The sequence below is a fragment of the Sinocyclocheilus anshuiensis genome, unplaced genomic scaffold, assembly GCF_001515605.1.
Source record: "Sinocyclocheilus anshuiensis isolate Anshui unplaced genomic scaffold, SAMN03320099.WGS_v1.1 scaffold447, whole genome shotgun sequence".
Classification (NCBI taxonomy): domain Eukaryota; kingdom Metazoa; phylum Chordata; class Actinopteri; order Cypriniformes; family Cyprinidae; genus Sinocyclocheilus; species Sinocyclocheilus anshuiensis.
Genome location: NW_015552615.1, coordinates 4,188,539 through 4,210,695, shown reverse-complemented (window position 1 = coordinate 4,210,695; position 22,157 = coordinate 4,188,539). Strand labels below are relative to the sequence as shown.

General features: G+C 35.5%; 2 protein-coding genes across 5 annotated transcripts; one reads left to right on the top strand and one right to left on the bottom strand.

Annotated features, from left to right (window-relative positions):
• Positions 1 to 3,778: 3,778 nt before the first annotated feature.
• Positions 3,779 to 6,217, bottom strand: LOC107666097 (agouti-signaling protein-like). 3 transcript variants are annotated; one of them, XM_016457236.1, is made up of 4 exons: positions 6,124 to 6,217; positions 5,250 to 5,423; positions 4,967 to 5,019; positions 3,779 to 4,196 (listed from the first exon to the last, which is right to left on the bottom strand). In XM_016457236.1, exons 2-4 carry the CDS (start codon positions 5,407 to 5,409, stop codon positions 4,032 to 4,034), a joined length of 378 nt encoding a protein of 125 aa, XP_016312722.1. In that variant the 5' UTR covers positions 5,410 to 5,423; positions 6,124 to 6,217; the 3' UTR covers positions 3,779 to 4,031. The 3 variants fall into 3 exon arrangements, with proteins under 3 accessions (XP_016312722.1, XP_016312721.1, XP_016312723.1); XM_016457235.1 differs by having other exon boundaries at positions 5,250 to 5,366; positions 6,001 to 6,129; XM_016457237.1 differs by lacking the exon at positions 6,124 to 6,217 and adding an exon at positions 6,001 to 6,074.
• LOC107666094 (eukaryotic translation initiation factor 2 subunit 2-like) lies at positions 4,422 to 21,320 on the top strand. 2 transcript variants are annotated; one of them, XM_016457224.1, is made up of 10 exons: positions 4,422 to 4,464; positions 6,056 to 6,131; positions 15,457 to 15,631; positions 17,307 to 17,413; positions 17,665 to 17,794; positions 17,872 to 17,972; positions 18,948 to 19,096; positions 19,340 to 19,396; positions 20,362 to 20,447; positions 20,828 to 21,320. In XM_016457224.1, exons 3-10 carry the CDS (start codon positions 15,457 to 15,459, stop codon positions 21,001 to 21,003), a joined length of 981 nt encoding a protein of 326 aa, XP_016312710.1. In that variant the 5' UTR covers positions 4,422 to 4,464; positions 6,056 to 6,131; the 3' UTR covers positions 21,004 to 21,320. The 2 variants fall into 2 exon arrangements, with proteins under 2 accessions (XP_016312710.1, XP_016312709.1); XM_016457223.1 differs by lacking the exons at positions 4,422 to 4,464; positions 6,056 to 6,131 and adding an exon at positions 14,285 to 14,450.
• Positions 21,321 to 22,157: the final 837 nt, after the last annotated feature.

Sequence of the window (22,157 nt, the reverse complement as noted above, 5' to 3'; positions counted from 1 at the left end):
GTTTGGTTCTTCCACGTGTTTCCAGTCCATCAGGTAACTGTAATTGATGGGCCATGCATACTTTTGTGAACCCGTTAGAGTAATGACAACTATGGAAAAAGGTGTCATTTCTCTGTTAGCAGGATGTGAGTTTGAGCGGTCTGGGTAGCTATTACATCCACTCATGAAGACCTGATGAAATAAATGTGGTGTTCATTTCAGCACAGCATTAAGAGACTGTGATTCTCAACTGGTCAGATCCAGAAAAATGAGTAGTGATTTATCAATATTGCTATTGCTCATTCATGAGCTTGAGGATTTGAATGAACGCCGAAGCCCACGCATTAAGCTTGTGTTGTTTTGTTACAGACTTGAACGATTGATCAAAGGAATATAATTGATGAAAAGGACAAAACATTTCTATACTAGCTCTATCTTGGGATCTTACAGAGATTTGGGGGAGGGTTTTTTTTTTCCACTTGAGGGCTAGTAAGCAACCATTAACCAATGCCATTTTCATCAGTCATTTTCATTAATTGAAATAAAGCTACAATAAAATGTTACATGAAAAGCTTAAATGAAGATTAGAAATATTGCCTTGAAACTTGCTGAAGTTGAACTAAAATAATTACTAATACCAACACTGAACTAGACAAATTAAAATTAAATAGAAAAAAAAACATGCACACGAAAACTACTAAAAAATTCTAAATGCATATAATTGAAGTTACTAAAAATAAATTCCTAATAATATTAATAGATACTATAATTGTTTATAAATTATGCTAAAATAATACTGGTAGTCACATGACAACGTACTAAAGACAATTTTAGCAACGAGACCGTTTGAGGCAGTGGGTTATGCATAGACAAACATTGCTCACATTCACTTCAGTACTCTAGTTGTCATCTAATGGACAATGGGATTCCTGTAGTCAACCATTTATTTAGAAAAAAAGGGGGGTTTGGGTTGAATATGCACTTTTTTCCGTGTCAGGTTTTTTTTCTTTCATAATTGTTGAAAAGTAATGTCAGAATTATGTGGTTTCTTAAAATGTTATTTCAGGTCATCTTGGCAACCTGAAGTCATTCTTGTGGCTGTTTAAAAAAAAAAAAAAAAACGCTTTAATGCGAACTTAAAGGGACAGTTCACCCAAAAATGACAATACTGTCAGCATTTACTCGTGTTCTTCTAAGACTGTATGACTTTCTGTGGAATACAAAAAGAAGTGAAGTTCCCACACAGTGAAAGCCAGTGGAGCCTAATGTTGTTTGGACCCCACTGACATTCAAAATCCCTTGTTTTCTTCCCGTAGAGCAGTGGTTTTCAATCCTGGTCCTGGGGACCCACTGCTCTGCACATTTTGCATGTCTCCCTTATTTAACACACCTGATTCAGATCATCAGCTCATTAGGAGAGAGATCCATGAACTGCGCTGTGTGTCAGAAAAGAGAGACATACAAAATGTGCAGAGGGGTGGGTCCCCAGGACCAGGATTGAAAACCACTGCCGTAGAGAAATAAAATGACACTGAACAAGAAAATGATGACAGAACTTGAATTTTAGGGTGAACCAACCATCTCACATACTCCTGCAATGACTTTCTGCAGTTCTTGATGATTGCAATATCTTCATTCTGATGTTAAACAGAATGATGCCAAGCGATTTCAAGAATCTTCACAGCATTTGAGTTATGACATTTCCCATAAATAATCGTAATATCACAAGCCAAAACTTATGAATTTAAAACTGTTCCACTTGTGTCCTGTAACGTTTCCTTGATAAAAACATCATGCTCAGGCATTCACTGACAGACTTGTGACAATGATAACTCCCCGATGAAAAACGAGGCCACGATGTGCGGTCAGCAACACAAAGCGTCTGAGAGGAGCCATGAAAAATAGCCGAACCGCTGTCAGGACCGGGCCTGCATCCATAAAATCACTATTGGGTCTCATTGAGTAACTAATGAACCCAAACTGGTTTATTCCATAGATAAGCAATGTCTTAGTAATTCAAGCTGCCATACAGACACATGGCTTCAATCTAATTTGGCCCTTATTAGTTGGGAACTGTAAAATGGTGCAGTTAGTGTTTGTGGGGTAAAGGAATAGTCTGTAGGCCATTAGATGTACCGGACCCCTAAAATGCCTGCAAAGTGTCCCCTGAGAGACATAACAAGGGCCTATCTTTTTGAGTTTTTCTTTTTCCTCTCCTCCTTTCTCACCCATTGCTTCCTTTCAATGTGAACCAGCTGTGGCGTCTGGAGCCTTTAGTGTCACCCTGTGCGTGTGTTTTATTACCTGTGTTGGACCGATAATTATTTGAGGTGTTTGGAACCTGTGTCCATACGCTTTGATCTTGCTTTGCATAATCAGTTGTCTCTAAAGCAAGACCTTTAAAGTAGTTGCATTCTAGTTTGTATTAAATATTTGTTGGTTATTTTTTTCTTTACGCATGCAGATTTTATGACCTCATTAAAATGAGAGACTACATGGGATATATGTAAATTGAATTGTTTATAGTAATGACTTTATTTCAAAAATAGTTCACTTGGTAGTCACAGATTGCGACTGAAGCGGACAAAACAATTGGAACTCGAAATACTCAAAATACAATTTTTTCTGATTTAAAATAATAATAATAATAAACTCATGGATATGTTATGTCAACTTACCAAAGATGCATGTTTTCAGCATAGGTACAAGTGATAATAATAAGTATTATAATAAAGTTTTTTTTTTTAAAGTTTTTTTTTAGGGTAATTTAAGCTAAGTCTATCAGTTGCCTTTACATCTCAAAGTCTTGTTTCTTTCATGGGCCTACTGTCTTACGGTTTCCATTCAAGGACTTTACAGTGGTTTCCCTGAATCCTACTACTACATAACATATGCAGGGAAATAACTCGGCTGACTTTTGAGAAAAGAGGTCTGCACCACAAGTAGCAAGCTTTAGAGGAATATATATAAAATACTAAATATATACATTTCCCAAATATAGAATTACATATTATAGAATTCCCCAAAATTATATATTTTTGTATATAAAGTATATAGAGTATATACAGAATTCTCCCAACTTATATACAGTAGCCTATATTTATAATTTTGGGGAATTCTGTACTCAAACTTAAAAAAAAAAAATACTAAAAAGCTAGCAAGAGCATTTTGATAAATCAGAATGCAGTAGACAAATTACACGTTTAATTCTTTATTATATTAATTTACAATGTTATTTTTTATTTTTACAATGAAAAGCGCGAGATCGTTTTTCCCGAGTTGTTACATTGGATATTGGTCTTGAGTCATTCATTGCTTGAATCAATAATAATCAGACATTGCATCTACAATTTTCAGACGAAATATATACATGAATGTACAGAAACGTCATTTTTTTAAATCGACCCAAGAACTATATCTACTCATCTACTTTGTCTTTCAACAAAAATATTCCCCATTAGTTTTAAACAATTACCATTACAACCAAAGTCTTCACCAAATTATACAGACATAGGTTCGCCAAAACGTTTTTTTTTTCTTTCTGTAAAATACTCGTATTAAATAAGCTCTCTGAATCTGTCGTTTTATTTAGTTATATGTTTTTTTTTTGTTTTCTTTTATTTATTGTCGAGAGCGTTGGCGGTTTTACTGTAGTAAACACCAACAACTATTTGGCGGCAACTGTGGTTGTCATGGTGATTTCCCCTTTTCTGGTGGATCCCTTTTTTGTTTACAGCAGCTCAAACAGGTTGCAGGTCAGAACCGGATGCTTTAACATTTTTCCATAAAATGCTTACTCTTCATTAACGCGAACATTTTAAAAATACATATACATTGAATTAAAATATAAAGTACTTCGGTAATCACCCAGGTGGCTCTTCTCCTTATTCCCGAGCGTTTGTGACGAGCAGTAGGTATAATATCTGGCCAGAAAATCTCCGATTATATGATGGAGTGCACTGATGTTCGGTTGTCCTAATCCCACAGGGTTTTATAAACAAGCCTTTGGGATCGGGACAGTCCCATCCTCCTCCTTTCAGGGCAGGGGGTGTTCAGCATTTCAGGTTACCCATGCGGCAGTAGCAGACGGTCTTGAACAGGCGGCAGTGGCAGAAGGCGCACTGGTCGCAGCACACCGCGTTGGTCGTCTTGCAGCTGCTCCAGAGCGGCACGCAGTTCGGCGGCGGCGGAGGTCTCTTCACATGGTTGCTGAATTTCTGAAACACATACCAAATGAAGGTTATTTTATATTTGTTATTGAAAGTAACAAAGTAAACATGAGCCAATGATTAACACGGAGCGAAAATGCTTTACATTTGAGCACAAATTACCACCGTACCCTAGTTAAGGCATCGTTTTCAGCACGTCCAACTAATGTGTCTGTAAATAAACTTTTGTTATCAACCGTTAGCTACTTGGTTTCCAAGGAGACAAAGGTGCCAGAGAAGAGCCTGACGCGTGATGTGCGAAGAAAACAAGATCCTGGTAAATATCACGTAATTTCCGAGCAATTTTGTCGTGTTTTAAAAGTGGAGAAATGTTGTTTAATTGTGTAAAATGCTAGCTATGAAATTAGCCTTAGCAAAACAAAGGAGTGGTCTACATAACCTCCAAAAATATTTAAAAAGTAATTTCCGCCACAGAATGCTATACTAAATCCAAGACAGCTATTTCAATTTTAATAAACATATATCTATATTTCCCTAAATAGACGTACAGATCAATAAATAAATACTGAATTTTATCATCCTGAAATTCAGATATTTTAAGACTGATACAAGGCGGTAGACTGAATAAATATGTGAACAGTTTGTACTTAGCAGCATATTATTTTTAAAAATATTTTAAATCACCATAAACTAAATTAAACACCCTAACAGAATTTTTTGTTGTTGTTTTTGTGTGATTTTGCAGCTTCTCATGATTCTATTTGTGTGGACAATTGTATTAAAGTGGTAACCATAAATGAATATATAACTTTACAAACCTTTTTTGGTTTCTTTTCCGTTTTCTTGTTCTTCTTAGGTGTTTTTGAAAGCCCTTCGATAGCGGAAAACAAATACATTAGAACATACATCATTTAAGTTGAATGTTTCTAAATTAGTAACATAAAGAAGTGTAAAATAGAGAATGATACATTCATACTGATGCGATTAAAAAAACAACTTGGCACTTAGCTAGAAGTTTCTGTTGACCATTTTTACAGTTCTTGATTAAGAATGATGATGATTTGTTTCGAACAGTTTCTCTGTAAGAGAAAGAAGCCTTACCGACTATGAGCACAGAAAGTGCATCTGTTTGGTTATTTGCGTGTAAGCTGATGGTTGTTTGGTTGGAGCTGTATTGTTCCTCCATAATCATGTGTGTATGTACCGTAACACAGCAGGCTAAACAGAGCAGCACACAGCACAGCAACAATGACGGATTCATATTAAGACTTCACCCTGCACGAGACAATAGTTTCAAACACAAACATCAAAAACATAAAGCTGCAGATTTAGTAATAATCACATACGTACACAAACAGAATTAGCCATACACAAAACTGGATGTTCAATCTTTAAAGGCTTGTGCTATTTCAAACCCATAAACAAACAAACAGAGAGAAAAAAAAATTAGACAAAACTAGCCTTTATGAATTATCTTTGAAAGGTCAAATTGTACCAAACTGAAGCTCAAAACGTTGTGTACATGCGCAGAAATTAGACGTAAAACAAACGGAAGCGTAAAATATTCCTTTATGTTACAACATACAAAAAACATCTATCAGAGCACTTTAATGGTAGTTAAAATTATAACCTATAGATTTTGCGCAAAACCACTTCTCCAGCCGGGAACAGAGTCATTTTTTTGTAGTATAGGCCAAATAGCATGTGCCAAGAAAACAAGAAGGACTGTTATATTCCAGTGCAGTAAGTTCTATATTAATACCCACAAAACACTTAAAAGTTCACAAGCAGAGCTACAGTTCCGGTTTACTGTATTTCTAGTAGCACTTGATCACAATTCATCATGTCTCACCATGTTCAACCTCCTGTTTCTGACAATCTCGTCTTTTCTTTATATCCTCTTTCAGGGTGCATTCAAAAGCGAAACTACCCATGGTAATCTTCAGGAGTCGGTGTTGGGAATTTACAAACTGACCTGTCCTGGTGAGTAATGGGGTGCCCTGTTTTCCCTTTGTGTAGCTGGCTTGAGATATTCCCCGCTCCCCTGCTGAGACTGAGAGAGAAATGTCAGACAGACTTTTGTAGTCGGGAAATTCAGAAAGGGGCGAAATGATAAAATTAAGCAGGGGCGGATCCACACGCCCAGACTGGACAGAGGGAGAGAGACCGACATAAAAAAAAAAAAGTGGTGAAGGATAAGTATATGCGTATGAAGAGAGAGCAAGTGTGTGTATAGTGGCCCGAAAACATATTTGGGCACTTACTTCACACTTATGAATGAATGTCAGAAACATTTTTTTCTGAACAAAAACAAATAAACAGTAGATATACAGTTCAAATTAAAGCATTTGTCACAGTCCGGCTGTCAAACGTTAATGGAACATGTTCATATTTAATGTGAAGGTCTACCTTACTATAAATCACCAAAACACCAGTTGCACAAAAAGGCTCAGAAAACCACAGATGCCACTTGCTTTGATATTTTGTGACATTCAGACATGAAGTGTCCAATACTTTTTAGGGACATTGTGCGTGTTTGCGAGGGAAAACCCTGAGAGTTATTTTGATTTTTTGAATAAAAAGGTAGGAATGTGAACAATATTCACCCATGCACGAGAGCCTGTTTTTAATTTGTGACTCAAATGTCATCAGATCCAATGCAGGCACATGACATAATCAATAATTACACACAGAAAACAAGAAGAATTTGCTTTGTTTCCCTCTCAGGGCAGGTATGATTGTTACAAGATCCAAAAGCACATGCATTTGGATGTTTATTTGATATGGATTTGTTGCATGCATGCTTTTTGATCTGTCTTCTAGTTTTAAGAACAATGTTACGCTTAAGGCATTTCATTACACCTTCAACAACAATTTCAGTACAATTGCACAATATCAAGAGTCTAAATGAAGTGTGGAATTTTTAAAGTGGGGAGGAACATTTTGACCAGCAGATGACGCTATAATTATTGTTCTGAGCCCTGAAGTTTGTCCATTGAATTTAAAGGGGTCATATGATGCTTTTTTAAAGATCATTATTTTGTGTATTTGGTGTAACAGAATATGTTGACATGCTTTAATGTTCAAAAAACACATTATTTTTCAAATACTGTACATTATTGCAGGTCCTCTATGCCCCGCCTCTACTCGTCGGAAATGTAATGCCCCTTACCATAATCGCGAGCTTCATCTTTCAAAATAAATGTAAAGACAGAGCCCGAAAGGGGAACAGAGGCGCGTGACAGACACAGTGATGAAGCTGGTATGTGTTTGTGATGTGCCCCTCTCTCTCTCTCTCTCTCTCTCTCTCTCTCTCTCTCGCGCTCTCTCTCGCTCTCTCTCTCTCTCACGCTCTCTCTCGCGCTCTTTCGCGCTCTCTCTCTCTCACATTCTCTCTCGCGCTCTCTTTCGCGCTCTGTTAGAACGAGCCGTTTTAGGGGGGCGTGGCAGAGTCTTAACTTTGATAAAGAATATCTCTTTGGTTTTGAGACTTTAGTCTTTGCAACTTCAGGGATCTTATCTATGCACAATCAGCTTGTAACACTCCAAAGAGAAAGGAAAACTTGAAATCACATCATATGACCCCTTTAAAATCACATTTGCCCATTAGGAAACCTGTTTTCTCTTTAGACGACTTCTCACTTCTTAGACTTCCAACCTTCTGACCTTTGAAGCAAATGCTCATAACAAAATCATGTACTGGTAAACATTGTTTTCCAAAGATTCTTCCAAAGGAAGGGCCCAGATGTTACAAATAGATTCAATGTGAACTGATGGTGTGCGATAATAAACACAGAAATGAGCTGATTCCATGTGCTTTAGGCAGCAATAGAAAAGCCCAACCACAGATACAATACTGCTTTCTACATCTCAATAAATGGGGTGGAATGTAAAATATAAATTTTTACAAGATTTTCTATAAAATGCACAGCCCTGCAAACATACCAAACATTTACTAGGGTGGTACTATTTCAAAAGGTAATAATATGTACTTTTAAAGTACTAAGTAACAAGAGTTACGTAATCAGATTACTTTTTCAAGTGACTAGTAACGTAACGCATTGCTTTTTAATTCATAAGAAAATACCCGAGTTACTTTCTCAAATACCTAACTCCTGTTACTTTGTTTTCCCAATTATTGACAGCTCTCCTGTCCTCATGTTGAGAGAAATCGGGAGTAAGTGCAGAGGCATTGTGAGCGCTGTGTAAACTGTAGTTCTAGACTAAATGTGAACATGCATTTACTGATCTCATTTGGACAAAAACAGATTCGGTATTCTTCAAATACAATAAATAAAAACAGTGAAATGCAAATTTAGAATATGATGCAAACCTGCAATAATTAAATGTTAATAGCACAACAATTATTGTATTGTATTTATATTTGATGTATTTAGGCTAATCCCATTTTATTTACCAATGTCTTTGCTGCTGACTTTCCATGATCCAATTAAACCATTCTAATAAGTAAAAATGACTTTAGATAAACATAACATTTGTCTTTCTTTCTTTAATTGCTAAAGAGTGTTGAACTTTCTCCTCTTGCATCCTATTCTTCGTGAAATCCAGAATGGCAGCACAGCTGAAAGGTTTATTTGAGGCTTATTCATTTCACTTTTGGTGTGAAAGGCATTTATATTTGTCAAAAATATTAGTTTTTTGTATTAAAAACAAACAAGCAAGTTTCCAGATGAGAAAAAGTAATGCAACAGTAACGTAATGCATTACTTTCTACAAAAAGTAACTAAGTAATACAATTAGTTACTTTTTTAGGGAGTATATTGTAACACATTACTTATAAAAGTAACTTTCCCCAAACCTGCTAAGGTACTAATATGTAACATTTAAGGTTAAATAAGGTAAAAAGATGTACCTTTTAACTTTAGTACATTAGGGTACCGCCCCAATAGATGGGGTGTATTATGGGGTGTATTATGAGTGTACGTTTTATTTTGGAACATCGTGTTTTCCTGAACAACGTCACATTACGGACACAAAAGGGTTGCGAATGCTATTTTATGTTTACTTTAAAGTGACAAAAAAATCTATAAAAATGCCTTATAGAAAAAAAGTAGATTTTTCTTGTTTTTTGGCTGGCTCAATGTGGTGACATTTCATTCACATATTCAGCCCCAAAGTATGCAAGTACATTAGGTAATTACATCCATCGTTTGCTCATCTGGATGCTGCCCGAGACTTGGACAACAATTGTGAAATCAAAGCCATGGAAGTGGAAAAGCCAACCGAGTGAGTGCCGAACATTGCTCTCGAGAGATTTGGGAAACCTTTGAATTGTCCAGGATGAAGAGATGCTATAAAGGCTGTCTTGACAGGGTCTGGACAGGTTATGAAAGTATGTGTTTCTGTCATTAACACCAGCTTTGTCTTCTGGGCTGCTCCACCTTTAACGCTCCCTCATGAGCATTCATATGGGATGGAGCAAATATGCCTAAACCAAAGCAGAACCTAATAAGAGAAAAACCATGGAAGTTGAATGTTTTCATCATCTCATACAAATTACCATGATCATGTTTTGGCTTCTTTAAATTGTAAGACAGATCTTAGAGCATAGTGGACGTCGAAAAACCTGTATCTTTGATAATTACATTTACTGAAGAAGAAAAAAACTATTATTGCAATTTTTGTCTTGTTTTAAAATGTAAGAGAATATACTGTATCTTGACTGTATATTTATTTTATTATCATAGTTATTATATTTACTAAACTGAACAGTTTTTGTTACTTGAAATAAACAAACTTATATAAAAAACGACATTTTAATTTAGTTTATCTTGATGTACTAAAATAACCAAAGCTAAAACTGAAATAAAATGAATGCAAACTACGTATATAAACAATATGAACAAAAATGACAAAAACACAAAATTACCAGAACAAACTAAAATATAAAAATAGAACATTCTAATTATTAATAAAAACTTTAATACTCTCAGTGATACCAAACCTATTAATGCTTAAAACAAGAAAAACAATTTTCTAATGGTTTATTAAAAAATGCTAATATCTGAAAACAAGTCTTAATCTTGCCTCTCAAGTAAATTAATGTTGTTTTAAAGATGTTTCGATATTATATTATTATAAACATATCAAACAATTTTTTCTCTACAATGGAAATGCATGTTAATCACTGGGTATCAAGTGATTTTGCTTTTTTAAATGTCATTTTATTTTTTGAGACCAACAGCCAACAGCTTTGAACCGATTGCCAAGGTGATAAACTGGTTGCATAGTCGGTTTGATTTAGTTGCTAAAGAGTAAAGTTATATAATATATGGCATTATAAAACTATCGCTCTCTTCCTCCCAAGAGCAGTAGTTTGGATCACATGGTTACAATTCAAGTCTGTTACAAACTGTTAGTCTGGTTAAACATGCAGTGATTTAACATGAACAAATTTTCAGCACAGGATCTTGCATATTTTAAATGATTTGCAGCATTTATGATCTTTTCCTATATCTTGTTCTCTGTAACACTTAAAATGGATATTCAATCTCAAGATTATCACAAATGCAACAAAATCATCACAAATATGATCACAAATATAATTGAACTGAATTAATTTTGGACATATGAAATATGTTTTCACAGTAAAAAGACTTAAAAAAAAACATACTGTATTGTTGCTTTTCAGAGAGAGTTTTTTAAATAAACTTTTTAATATTTTAATATTTCTATATTCAGAAAATGTGCTTTGGACATGATTTTGATCACATGATCTAATATAAAACTAGATATAATATTCAAACGTAAAATATGTATATTTCAGTTTTACTTACTACTGTGAAATCAGGGTCAAAGTGTATCAAATAATGAATCACAAACACAATTCTAATATTTCAGTGAGAATATGAAAACACTTGTGTATATGATACACTTGGGTCCTGGTTTTGAAACATGAGATTTTATAAAAATACTTTAATTGTTTTATTTTTAGATAATGTACGATCAAATAAGAGATAAATATTCATTTGTGAAAATGAAGTATATGAAACAGAAATGTCCACATCATAGAAAAGACATAGTATATTTTCAACATATAATGGTAGGAATTGAGACCAAATAAATTGTGATGAGTGATTCTACATGTTTCCCTTTTCAGCATGTAGTTGAAGCTATTATATAGTTTGGTAATAGAGAAACCTTTGATTTCAACATCTTACATTTAGTTTCAAAGCCTTATTGCGATCCAGTTTCAGAAATCACAGAACAATATGTCTCTGAGATCAGTGGAAACTACCCGGCATGTGAATAAGTGCCCACAGACTCCAAACAGCAGCACTGTTCATTATCTGTCAAATCTGTCTACCTGATTTAAAGTTTTGCAGACTTCACTCTATTCTCTGAAGACTATGACACCGTGTATATTTTCAGCTTCACTGGTGCTAATGCTGTACATATAAACTTGAAATGGGCCAATAGTGAAAATAAGACATCTTGGCATAGCTTCAGTGTTTTGATTGGTAATGTGTATATGGTTTTTTTGCAGTCTGAAAACAAGGCCTAGGCTCTGCGAGAACTAAAGTAACAAAGAGATTTATTACATTAAAAATGCTTTGGTAATTTTACAACCCTCAAAAGCAATAATGTCAAATTTGTGAAGCGATTAGCTGAATGTATAACCGAGATATACGTTCGAATGAGGTCCTCATGTAACCTTGATGATAAGCTATGAAAATAACTAAAATCAAGACAGAGAGAGCGAGAGAAAGAAAGAAAGAGAAGGAATAAGACATTTTTTTTACCTTCTGCACATATTGGATTTTCCCATGGTCTTCCCTCCCATGCTCAAAAAAGCATAAACTACTTATTTCCTAAGCAGATTTACACATGAATATCTTTTCTGTCACTTCACAGCTTGTGTTAAGAGTGCAACAGCTCTTTTACTGAAAATCGAGCTGCTCGGAGCAAATGTAGTATGAAGAATGCATACATTAGCAGTGTTCCACCCCTTAGGTAAATGATATACCCTGAAAACGCTCCTGATCCACTGCTGGGCTCCAGTAGCATATACAGTATACTGTCTGTGATATATTACATAGACATAGGGAGACTCTTGATACAAACCTGAAAGCCTTAAAACTGCACAACTGAAACCAAACATTAAACAAGGACTTTTGGGTTAAAAGCATTTTAATTCAAGAAAATGTTTTGAACTAGGTTTTGTTGTTATTGTTATTTTAACAATGCTCTTTACTAAAGCCTATATGCAAGGCTTTATACCGCTAGAAATCACTGCTTACACACACACACGTTTGTTTCTGTGAATTGTGGGGACTTTCCATAGACTTCTATTACTTTTATACTGACCAAACTATATTTTCTATCCCCTAAATTCTGAAGCAATATTCTCATCAGTTTTCTATCAGCTGTGACATATAAATCTGCGTGTTTTTTATATTTTATACAAGGGCATTTTTTTTTACCTTCATAGAGGGCCACACACTCACACACATACGTTTGTTTCTGTGAATTGTGGGGACTTTCCATAGACTTCTATTACTTTTATACTGACCAAACTATATTTTCTATCCCCTAACCCTAAACCTACCCCTTGCAGAAAACCTGTTTGCATTGTTACACTTTCAGATAAACATCATTTACTTTTTCTAATCATGTTTTTTCCCTCGTGGGGACTGCAGGCCAGTTCCCACAAAGTTTTACTATATCCTTGTGGGATGCATGGGCTAATGAAACTTTGACTCAACCGATTCGTTCAAAACACGGAATCATTCAGCAATGAATCGGCTGGTTGCTGTGAGGTGCGCTGTGTTCCTCCTAAAATGTAAGTGACCTAATATTATTGTATTTTTATATTATACAATGGTGAAAACGTTGTGTGATGTTGCCTAACTAACTGTATTTTAAATATAAAACTTTCCATTTTGAATTTTTACGTCAGAATGCCGAGTTTCTTAGTGTTGCGCGTTTTGATTTCTCCTGGAGAGACTGCGTGAGCCTCGCCTCAGCAGCGCAACCTTATACTGTCAATAGATGCATTATATACAGTAGCTATGTCCACTATTCGCCACTTACTCTAAATGTAATAAAATCAAAATAATACTTGCGTTTTGGTGTTTACATAGTTATTTTTGGTTACGTTAATGAAGCGTTAATGTCGAGCCCTGGAGTCTGGACGGCCCCGGCCCAATTTAAACCCTGCTTGTGGGGACATTTGGTCTCCACAATGTAGCATAAACAAGTACACACACACACACTTGCAGTAACAGTAAATCTATACATAAAATGAGTGATATTAAGAACAAAAATCTGCAGCAATTTAAAAATCAACCTAAATGTTGTAAATGCAAACCTCTCGTTGCACATGATGATCTCACGGATCAGGAAACGTTTCACTTCAAACAGGTGTTTAGGAAAGTACCGTGGTGGATTTTGTTGCTATTTATAGACCTATTTTGGCAAGAAAATACATCAAACTGACCATTTACCCCTGGGGCTGTATTTGATCTTACAACTGAAAAAGTTAAAAGTTCACATTTATTTGCACTATGATTCGAAGGAGTAACATTGTAACATACTGCAAATAACACTGTTAAGAAGAAGCAGACCATAAGGAGGAAGCAGGAAAGGGTTTTAGCTGTCTGGGAGCCAGAAATTCCACTGCAATTTTAAACAGATTACAGGAATAAAATGGTTTGCAAGCCATTATGAACACTAAAGAATAAAGCACCGGGTCTGGTTTGTCTCTGGAGGAAGGGTTTGAGAATATTATAGCGAAAGTGAGGGTAAGTAAAATACTCCAGAGGCATGATGTCTTCAAGCAATGAATTTAGAAAACAATTTGGACATTATTTCCAAAGATGTATTGTATCACATAAGAATCTATCTTTTTTGTTCATGCAAACGCCCTCAAGATTCTGCCAGCTCAGTAGGGTTTTGGTTTATGAGCTCCAATAATCTGATCAAACATGATATGGAGGGACCAAAGAATTCTGTAATCCCTATCATACATGGCTGCTGAGATCCATTTTTGTGCCACAATTGTATTAGTTAAATGTGCTAATAATATTCTAGTTCGAGAGTCACTGAGTAACAAACGTTGAAACAAAAATGTCCCTAGTCTGCCCTACGTAGTTTTGCAGACAGAACTACAACAACCATCATGCAACGCGCCTTCTAACGCGCATGCGTACGGAGCTCCGCCCGACCTGTCGCAGGCAACGCGCATATCGAGGAAGGGTGTTCGTTAAGAATAGCCTATAATAACGTTTATTTTTGCTTCCTGCGTTTTCACAACAAGTCGAAACCATGTCAGGAGACGAGGTTAGTAAACAATCGTTGTTTAGGAAGATTATTTGTTAATATGAATTTATTTAGGCAGTCAAAAGAGAAGGACAGTTGGGCCTACCAGTAAAGGCTGTGAAGAAACGTGTGCACAGCTCGTCTTTTCCAGATCTTTTGGTCATTTGTCAGCTAGTTAGACAGTAAATTGACAAAACGTAATTGGTACTTCCATGGAAATTTACACATGATACCATGTTCTTTGAACATTTACCATGGTAATAACGTTACCATGATTGTTTGGACGTTGCAAAGACATGTTTATTTGGACGAGCACCATGATACTACTTTTTTTTTGTACTGGTACCATGATATGACCATATTTTACGGCATTTTCTGTGATGCTGCCATGTTTTTTGTTTTTTTTTCTGTTTTTGCAGAAGTACATTGGTAATACAGGTTTTATGGTACTACTATGGTTTCTTTGGACATTTTCTACTACTTTACTATGTTTTTTCGACACACCATGGCATTACCATGGTGTTCTTGAAGAATCATGTAAATGTACTATGGTATGTGAATATGGTGATTATTTAATAAAGCAGTATCACATACAAAAAGTGCCCCGAAGTAGTAAAGTACCATGATATTCTTGGGGTACTATATAAATACCATAGTACATACACTTCAAAACCATGGTATATGTAAACGTACTATGGTATTACCATGACATACCTGTCTAAAGAAGCTTCCACATTATATGATTCTTCTTAGATAACATTTGAACTGTTTTATGATTAATGTAAGAGATGTCGCAAATGAAATCTTGGTTTCGTCTACTCCACATTGATCTATTCTTGTTGTGCAAACCAAAATTAGGTTCAAAAGCCTTAGCATTTTGTGTTTTTGAAACTAATCATGGTTGGCATTATCTTAGAGAGCTTTAATATGATTATTAGGTTAGATTATTAGGATTAGATGATTGCTTTGATGCTTAATTTTAACTTTTTTAAATCTCATTATTAAACGCATGCTATGGTCCCTCCAGATGATATTTGATCCCACTATGACCAAGAAGAAGAAGAAAAAGAAGAAGCCTTTTATGCTGGAGGAAGATGGTGGAGAGGGAGATGAAGGCCAACAGTTGGAAATGAAAGAGACAGAGGCTGACGGGGCCGATGAGAAAGAGTTTGATCTTGATGAAGATGAGGGGAGGAAGAAAGGTAAAACACATCACAGTTGTATTCTGCTTTAATGTTGTCACTTTTTGATTGCATAGTTAAATAGCTGTAGTAATATTGAGTAGAGAACACAAAGCCAGATTATTATGGGCTTTTCCACCTGCCTGGCTAGTGAATGCCCAATTTTCCCCATTTTATCCTACCTGGATGCTGCACACTGGTGGTGCTTGAGGAGAGACCCCCTCATATGATTGTAAAGCGCTTTGGGTGTACAGCAATACACAATAAAGCACTATATAAATGCCTCATTCATTCATTCATTCATACCAGCCGTTTAGATTTTTATAATTCATATACTATAACATTTTCAAAATAACTCGAATGTATATTTGATCTTGAACAAATGCTTAAAAAGCAGTTTTAAGTGGCCAAAACAGAAGTTCTAAATCAAAATAACAAATTACCCTAAAAGGGAACTTTTTTGCACATAATGAAGAGATGTTTTTAACAAAATGAAAACGGAACATTTAATCCTTTTTTTGTGTCAGGATAACAATGCATAGTAATAAACAGCAACATTTGCATATAAAATGACACAATAATTCTTCAAATCTGTGTTTTTGAAACAATTCACACAGAATTTTGCAGAAAAAGTGAATTCTCTGAATATTTTCCAGTGTACAACTGGCTTAATGTAATTGCCATGTTAAAAAACACATTAAAAACTAAGGCTGTGCAATTAATCAAAATCATGAAATCATGATGTGAGTATGCGCATTTTCTAAACCACAGAACACATGATTTCTTACGGTGCGTCTCCACTGGGGTCGAGCGAGCGGAGCAGTGTGAGTGTTTCCAGTTCATTCCTATGGGAGTTGAGCTATGAGAGCGACTGAGCAGCTAGAAGTTCAGAGATTCTCAACTTTACGCAAATATCGAAAAGCACAGAACGTCAGCCAATCTATGATTTCTAGGCAAGTAGTTGCGTCTGTTACGGGTGTTTAAACTATGCTGATTATGCTCAAGTTTCTGCTGGATTAAGTAGCCTTCTTAAATCATAATGTTTACATGTTAGGCTCATTAAAGTTGTTATATGCATGTTAAAAATTGCAGTTTGGATGTGTATTAACTTATGAAATGGCTTTGTTTAAATGTTTATTAAAATGACACTGTATTGTTACTTTGGGCATTCGCAAACAAAGTTAGCATCTTTCCAACTGTAATTGCATGTTATATTATTATTATTATTATTATATTGCCCTTTCTCTCACTTGTTCTAGTTTCGGTTACTTGAGAGACTTTTCCGTCTGGTTTGTTTTTTGTTGTTTTGATGTTTACTTGTTGTATTGTATTGTTTTGTCTGTTCTAGAGACGTTACAGCTTTTTGATTAAGCTGTACTCTGTTTCCTTTTGAACTATGTTTCAAAAGGCATAAACACCAAAAGGCATTCTTAAATGTAAAGCAGGGAAATATTGTCCCAAAGTCTTGATTAAAGTCAAAATTGACAGCATGTCAATACTTTTTTTTCCCTATATCGCACAGCCCTATTTAAAAGTGCCTTGTTCACATGTTCAATCAACAATGAAATAATACAGAAAAAAAAAAATCCAATATATTGGCCAGCTTTTCTTTGCACACTGACTGTTTATTGAAATGTGAAATACAGTCCAAAAAGTGTGGCTTGTTTGATTTGATTTGATTTTGGTGATTTTCCAGAAACATCAGATGACCTGGATGACTTAAACTTCTTCAACCAGAAGAAAAAGAAAAAGAAGTCCAAAAAAGAGAAGATTTTTGATGCCGAGCTTGAAGAAGGAATGAAGGTCAGTCGATTGTTTGCACATGTATAGTTGTTAAACTCTCGATTGTTTTCACGGCCGTAATGGCTTTTCACATTGAACGATGTTTTGACCATGAAAGTATTATCCTTCAGTGGCCTTGGATTCCTTTGAAAAATAAATTGATGTCTGAGCCTACACTCTCTTTGCATTTGAAATTTGATATGTTCAGCACTGATATTTTTGACAGTTGACATGCATTGTCTTGTACTAAATAAATTGTAAATTTCCAAAAGGAGCTGAAGATCGAAACGGAGCCATCAGAGACACAAGAGGAGGATGACTTAATGTTGCCCACTAAGAAGAAGAAATCAAGAAAAGTCAAAGATTTTCAAGAGGACACAGACAGTCAAAGCAAAGATGACGGTAAGTGCTTTAGTAGGGCGTTTTTCTGTAAATAACTATAATGTTGGCAGTCTAATTCTGTGCTGTTTGTGTGAAAGGAGTGGAAGATGAAGACAGTAAAAACACAGATGACATCACATTCAGCACACAGACGGGCCCTGCCTGGGCAGGATCGGAGAGGGATTACACATATGATGAGGTGAATGGGCACATTTATTATTCAACGTGCGGCGCAGAACATATGCGCTTGTTTCAGGTGATAACTTGATAAAGGGCCAGAAACTGCTGCCATCTGGTGCATTTGTTGGCAGAACAGCTTTTCTCTGTTAACTTCTCTTTTCTGAGACACGTTTGGAATTATTACAGCTGGTGTCAAGATGATATTTATTAGATGTGTGAAATCAGTTCTCGTCAAGTTCACACAGGTGTAGTTTGTCACGTAAACTGGATATGTAATGTTTGACAGTCAGAATGTGTCACAATACTTATACACGATGTCTTCATTTTAAACAATAGCTTATGTGTGCGTTTCAGTTTTTTTTTTTTATTTTTTTATTTTTATTTTTTTTTATGTGCATGGCAGTTTTTTGCTATTTTGATATGTTATGTAAGGACAACCATACATCAAGTAATAGGATACGTGTTCAAGTACGTTTTGGATACACTGCAAATCTACTCACCTCAGGCCATCCAAGATGTAGATGAGTTTGTGTCTTCATCAGAACAGATTTGGAGAAATTTAGCATTGCATCACTTGCTCACCAATGGATCCTCTGCAGTGAATGGGTGCCGTCAGTCCAAAAAGCTGATAAAATCATCGCAATAATCCACAAGTAATCCACAGCACTCCAGTCCATCAGTTACAGTCTTGTGAAGTGAAAAGCTGTGTGTTTGTAAGAAACAAATCCATCATTTAGACGTCTTGCTTCCTTTATCCATTATATTGTTTTGGTCGACAGATTTTCATTTTGGGTAAACTGTTCCTTTAATAAAATTCTGTAAAAGGTATTTTATATTTCTGATTCTGATGTATGGATTGACTGCGATATGTTTGATACCCTTGAAACTAAAGAATCATTGCAGTGTCTTAATTTTACTTTGTACCACTATGTTCCTTAGATAATGTCTGCTTGCCTCTGCTCTTGTTATTATTATTAATATCACCTTTTTTTAGCTTTTGAATAGAGTCTTTAACATCATGCGGGAAAAAAATCCAGACATGGTGGCTGGAGAGAAGAGAAAGTTTGTGATGAAGCCTCCTCAGGTTGTCAGGGTCGGCACAAAGAAGACCTCATTCGTAAACTTCACAGACATCTGCAAACTGTAAGTCTAAACTTGAAATAGTCCAGCTGTTTTATAGAGCCGTAATGAAACTCTGGAGTTGACTTTGAGTTTGATTTGCTCTAAAGAACTGGAAAGTTGTTGTATTTCTGAACAATTCTGAACTCGTATTGTGTTGTTGGGCATTTCATTTCTGCCAACATATAATTCAATCGTATATTTGCACACGTGAACTTTATTTTCTATGGCACTTTACCTTAAATCTTTATTTTTTTCTTTTCCCAGGTTGCATCGACAACCAAAACATCTTTTGGCTTTTTTGCTGGCTGAGTTGGGCACATGGTGAGTTTATTTGATATTTTTCTGAGAACAGTTAGATATGCTTGATAAACTTGATATGCTTGTTATCTAGCAAACAATTAACACTACATAAGTAGCTAGTTTTCAACACCTGAAAGATTTTTATTTTTTTTGCCTCGTCTACCTCCAGCCATCTTAAAATGTGATGCGTTGAACTGATGTTTAATTTATTGTAGTAAATATTAATAAATCCGTGCACTAATGTTTTGGAATGACCCATGTTTGTTTTGAAATTGTATTAATTCAAATTTTATAAGTATAGGTTAAGCATCTCTTAACTATTTGCTGACGAAGAAATACTTCATTTTTTTTAAAAGAGGCCTTTTTTGTGCCCGGTTTGTGGAAAGAGCCTATAATGATCTTCTGTCCATATGTCATTTGTAAGTGAACTATTATTTTGTTTTATGGGGAGCACCACTCAACCAATGGTTGTTTTCCTTCATCGGTTGATCATTAACCTTGTGAAATATGGTCTCAGTGTCTGGCAAGCTCTGGGTTTATTTTTCCTGCGTCTCTGCGACTGAAACCCTCCACCAGAACACATCATTTGCACGTTTTGCTGGAGGCGTTTCACAGGATGTCAGGGAGAAACCTGAATCAGTTGAGAAAGGCATTGCTGCTCTAGAGGGAGCGACTGACCCTGTGATGCTTTCAGAAGGCATTATTAAAAGATAAGCAGACTGTTTTCAGTGCTCCACACACTCATTCCAGCACATCATTGTGTTCACCCGCATGTATCTCAGAAGACACATGAAAGGAAACCCCTCGATTTTGCCTCCTGGATATTTACAGATGATTTTGGTTTTGGAAGGAGATCAGTCTCATACATGAGCAGAATTCTTCTTTCTGCAGCTAGAAACAGGAACTTTGTGATTTGGAAAGAATATAGAAATTGGTGTGATTTTTATTTATTATATGTTTAGATATGCACTGTTTTGACTTTTCAGCGGATCCATAGATGGAAACAATCAGCTCGTCATCAAAGGCAGATTCCAGCAGAAACAGATAGAGAATGTCTTAAGAAGATATATAAGTGAGTGTTTATTTGAGTTGTGAATTGTTAAAAATAATGTTCTTAAACTCAAATTGAAATGGCATAAGGGGTTCACTGAATAAATAATAAAATAATACATATCTACATAAATGTACATATACACCTTTTTAACAAGATATCTTAAAAAATGTAATGCATGTCTAAAATAATATATATGTGTGCATCTTAAGTATAAAATATTGTATATATTTAATATACATGCCATCAAGCATATACAGTATATTGCTTATAGCATAATTATAGGCTTATTGCCATAATTTCAGTATGCATCCTGTTTTTATTAATATTGCATAGTTGTTAATATGCATTACATGGTGGAAAAGCAAACCTGCACTAAGCAGTATGTTTTTGTGTTGCAGAGGAGTACGTGACGTGCCACACGTGTCGGTCTCCTGACACAATCTTGCAGAAGGACACGCGTCTGTATTTCCTGCAGTGTGAGACGTGTCACTCCCGCTGCTCCGTCGCCAGCATCAAGACCGGATTCCAGGCCGTGACGGGCAAGAGAGCGCAGCTGCGTGCCAAAGCCAACTAACGCCTGTCCCTCCACCATCACACACTTTACACACCTGCGCTCCACCACCAAACTCAACAAATCCACTCACGCAGGTTACTACCCCGTCTGTTCAGAGTTCTCGGCCGTCTCAAATGCATCATTTCATTTCCTTCAGCTCCTCTGAGCTCTGAAATGGCCTATGCAGAGGAAGAGAGTGTTGATTTGTTCGGTCTGGCTGTGGAGCAGCGAGGGCACAGAGCCTGGAGGATTTTATGAATGAACTGTTGGTGAAATTTGTTGTTGCTGTATTACCTTCAGAAAAACAATTGAAATAAAATGCATACCAGCCGGGCAAACACATGCAGTGTATGTTTCTGGGAAGGCATGTTGCTTTACATTTAGAGAGTTTGAATGTGATTGAGAAATGAGCTTGATAATTGGCTTGAAATGTACTGTATGATTTAGTATGATTATGTGAACAAACGCTAGTATTTCCACCTCTTTTGTTTTTCTGTGCTTTAAAAAAGGATGATTGTATGTTGATTGAACATCTCTTAAAAGAACTGGAAGAGTGTTTTTTTTTGTTGTTTTTTTTTTTAAATAAGAAAAATGCAATATCTAGTTTGCACTTTTTCATAATTGAAACTAATTGATTTGCTCATTCTCTATATTAAAATTCAAATTGAAAGGATTTGTTGCAAATATAGTCACAATTCTGTCCTCCATATTATACAAATATTCAGGAAAAAAATTGAAGGAATTTCAATCACTTAGTCATTTAAAAAAAAAAGACTTTGAAGGGAATTGTTTCAAATGTAGTTACATTTTTGTACTCCATATTATACAATTATTTGCTAAAAAATGTCTTGAAGGTTCTTTAACCACTTTGTCATCTAAAAATATTTCATAAAATGTTAATTGCATGCATTTGATTTTTTTTTATGCATTTTCTTGAATTTTTCATTTTCCTCATCGGTACATTTTTCTGTTTTTTCCACAGTATTCCTCCAAGAAAGGCTTTTTTTTTCTCTAGTTATTCTACTTTAAAAACGGTTATCATAGAACGTTAACAAATTACAACAACATAAAAAAAAAGAGTATTATGGGTGTTTTATACTTAAAATGAAATTGCCCAGAACTGATAATTACCCTGAAAAATGTGAAAAAATTGTAAGAGTCACAGCCTTTACTGT